This window comes from Zea mays, chromosome 2, assembly GCF_902167145.1.
Source record: "Zea mays cultivar B73 chromosome 2, Zm-B73-REFERENCE-NAM-5.0, whole genome shotgun sequence".
Classification (NCBI taxonomy): domain Eukaryota; kingdom Viridiplantae; phylum Streptophyta; class Magnoliopsida; order Poales; family Poaceae; genus Zea; species Zea mays.
In genome coordinates, this window is record NC_050097.1 from 75,461,783 (window position 1) to 75,464,459 (window position 2,677).

The window sequence follows — 2,677 nt, forward strand, 5'->3', positions numbered from 1 at the left end:
GTTCCCAGACGTTGAATTCTGATTGAGCCAAGGGTATTAAGCAAAAAAAATTAGTTAATTTGGCCCTCTACCGCCATCCCATTCTGACTAAACAAGTATACCATCGTCACCCACACCCAAGCAGGACTGAAAAGATTCCTTGTTATCCTGGGGGTCCTAGTTTAAGCGCTAACCATGTTCCAATCGATCGACGCTGCATGTTGCTGTCCAGAAAGCGAGAAAACAGCTAGCTAGTGTGCCCATTGTATCCAACAGGTCACATTGCTCACTGCAGCCATCGGATAAGTCGGATGTACGGTCTTGATCACATTAGGATCGCCCCAGGTACAACGTACACAAATAGGTAACTCGGATCAAACAAAAAATCAGTTGAGATAGGCTTTTTTGCCAGCACGGCAGCAGCTGAAAATACTGTAGCTACGTCTCAGACTCAGTCTCAGCTAAGCTAGCTATAGCAGCATCAGCAGCACAAACAGCTGGTTTAATCCAGCCGAACATGACCCCCTCGAAACACTCAGCAACCGGTGGACCGCCACGTGGATCGGATCATGAGATCTGGACCGTCGCTGCGGGCCGGAAGCCTTCCTTGACAAGAGCCGCCATCATCCAAAGCTTCACCGAGGCCTCGCCGATGGCTGCTGCATCTCCTAATTGTCCCCTCCCCTGCACAATCAGCCGCGACATTCCACACAAATGACTGGCCAATCCATGCATGGTTAACCAAATTCAAACGCACTCGCAAGCAAAGCAATACCTTGAGCGTAAGCGTTGACATTGACACGACGCGGTCCGGCCCCGACCGGCCACCGACGCTGGAGGTCTCCACCCGGAAACACGCCAGCGACTCCGCGGCCGCGCACAGCGGCGCCGCCACGCCGTCCCGCCGCTCGCACTCCACCGTTACGAAGAACCTGCCCTCGCCGACCTGCACCGCGCCCACGTGCGTCACCCGGGCGCCGGAGCCCGCGCTCCTCCCCGCGTCGCGGCGGCGTTCCTGCTGCTGCTGCTGGTGGCGTCGTCGACCAGCCCCGGCCGGCCCGCTGTGCTGTCCGGTAGGCGACCTCGGCCGCGCCTCCAGCGCCGCGACCTCCTCCTTGAGCTTCCTCGCGTGCGCCTGGAGGTTCTTCACGTACACCACCGCGTCGGCGATGATGGACGCCTTGTCCATCTGCACGGCGCGCGCGGGGACCATGAGCCGAATGCATGTAAACCAGCTATGTCGATCGAGCTCCCCAGCGAACAAAGGTCCAAATAAACTAGCTCCTCTAAACCGATCGGTCGGAGCCTAACCTTTGTGATGTTGGGGACGAGCGCCCTCAGCTCGTAGAGCTTCTCCTTCATCCGAACCCTCCGCTTCCGCTCCGACACGATCGTCTTGGACCGGTCCCTCCTCTTGCGCGTCGCGCCCAACACGTCGTCGTCGCCGTCCTCGGCCTCGCGGTGCGGGTGCCGCTCGGAGGCGAGCTCCACGGTACCTTGCTCTTGCTCCCCAGAAGGGGGGCTCGCGTCGCCGTCCAAGGATACGCTCGGTGGCGGACCGCCGTCTGGAGAGCCACCGTCGTCGCACTGCCACTGCTGGTAGTAGTGATCGTCGCCCATGCCGTCGTCGGTGCCATTGGCATCGCCCCGACCACCGAACAGCTCCTCGCCGAGCTGCATGAGGTCCTCCACCCACCCGCCGTCGTCGCCGCCGACGCCACCCGTGGCGCCGACCTGCTCCACGAACAACCCGCCGTTGGGAAAATGGGCGGGGTCTTGGCCGCTGTCGACGGTAAAGAAGCCCGGGCTGCTGGCCATGAAGCGCTCCAAGTGCAGCAGCTGGTGCTCCATGTCCATGGTTCAAGACTTTCAAGTGGTGGTCCTGATCTTCTTTTGCGTTGGAAACAGAACTGCTGAGTGCTGATGACCTTGCAGGCCAAGACCGCTAATGGCGGGCTCGTTATATATATAAGCTCTAGTAGTCTAGTCTGAAACGGATTAGGACAGTAAGATTCTAGATAAGCGCAGTAAATACAGGTTGTCACGAAACAAGCCGTCAGCCTATTAGATATTCAAAATAAAAGATCCTTGGCGAATTAGATATTCATCAGCCGGAATGTTCTAGAAATGGTTCCTAAGGCATCAGTGTTCAATCAGAAGCTGCTGAAAGGCAATTAATTATTGGATGCATTCCTCGAAGTTTCTTCGAGTAAAAAACTGGAAACAAAACAGCTGTCCTCAATACTCCCTCGACACCAAATTAGTGTTTGTTTCGTATCTTCATTTTTATGTCTATATTTAAATAAATGGTAATAAATATATCAATTATTGAATAAATTTTGTAAACAATAACTACTCAAAACGGTTAAGTTCATCACACATAACAGCTTTTGCATAGACGTTCCCTGAATATTCATGAAAAGCATCCAAATATTATCTTTACTAAATCCTCTATATAATTGTTGGAACTTGCTACCAAGTGCAAGGGGATCCAACGGGGGTGAGAGTTGACGTAAACAGGGTTCTCACACAAGATGGCAAAAGCTCTATTAATCTAACATCTAAAGGGCACTGTGCGGGGGTATTTATAGGTATCTGAGTGCACAGCATCCTGTGTTAAGGACGCATGTGCCCTCAGACACCTAGGTTATCCCCGGAATATTCCCATAAAGCGGGGTTACAGACTGTAATTACAGGG

General features: G+C 53.9%; 1 protein-coding gene across 1 annotated transcript; it reads right to left on the bottom strand.

The window, feature by feature from the left end:
- Nucleotides 1-282: 282 nt before the first annotated feature.
- LOC103647221 (transcription factor BHLH156) lies at nucleotides 283-2,087 on the bottom strand. Its single transcript, XM_008671791.3, has 3 exons — nucleotides 1,291-2,087; nucleotides 755-1,168; nucleotides 283-663 (listed from the first exon to the last, which is right to left on the bottom strand). Exons 1-3 carry the CDS (start codon nucleotides 1,834-1,836, stop codon nucleotides 547-549), a joined length of 1,077 nt encoding a protein of 358 aa, XP_008670013.1. The 5' UTR covers nucleotides 1,837-2,087; the 3' UTR covers nucleotides 283-546.
- Nucleotides 2,088-2,677: the final 590 nt, after the last annotated feature.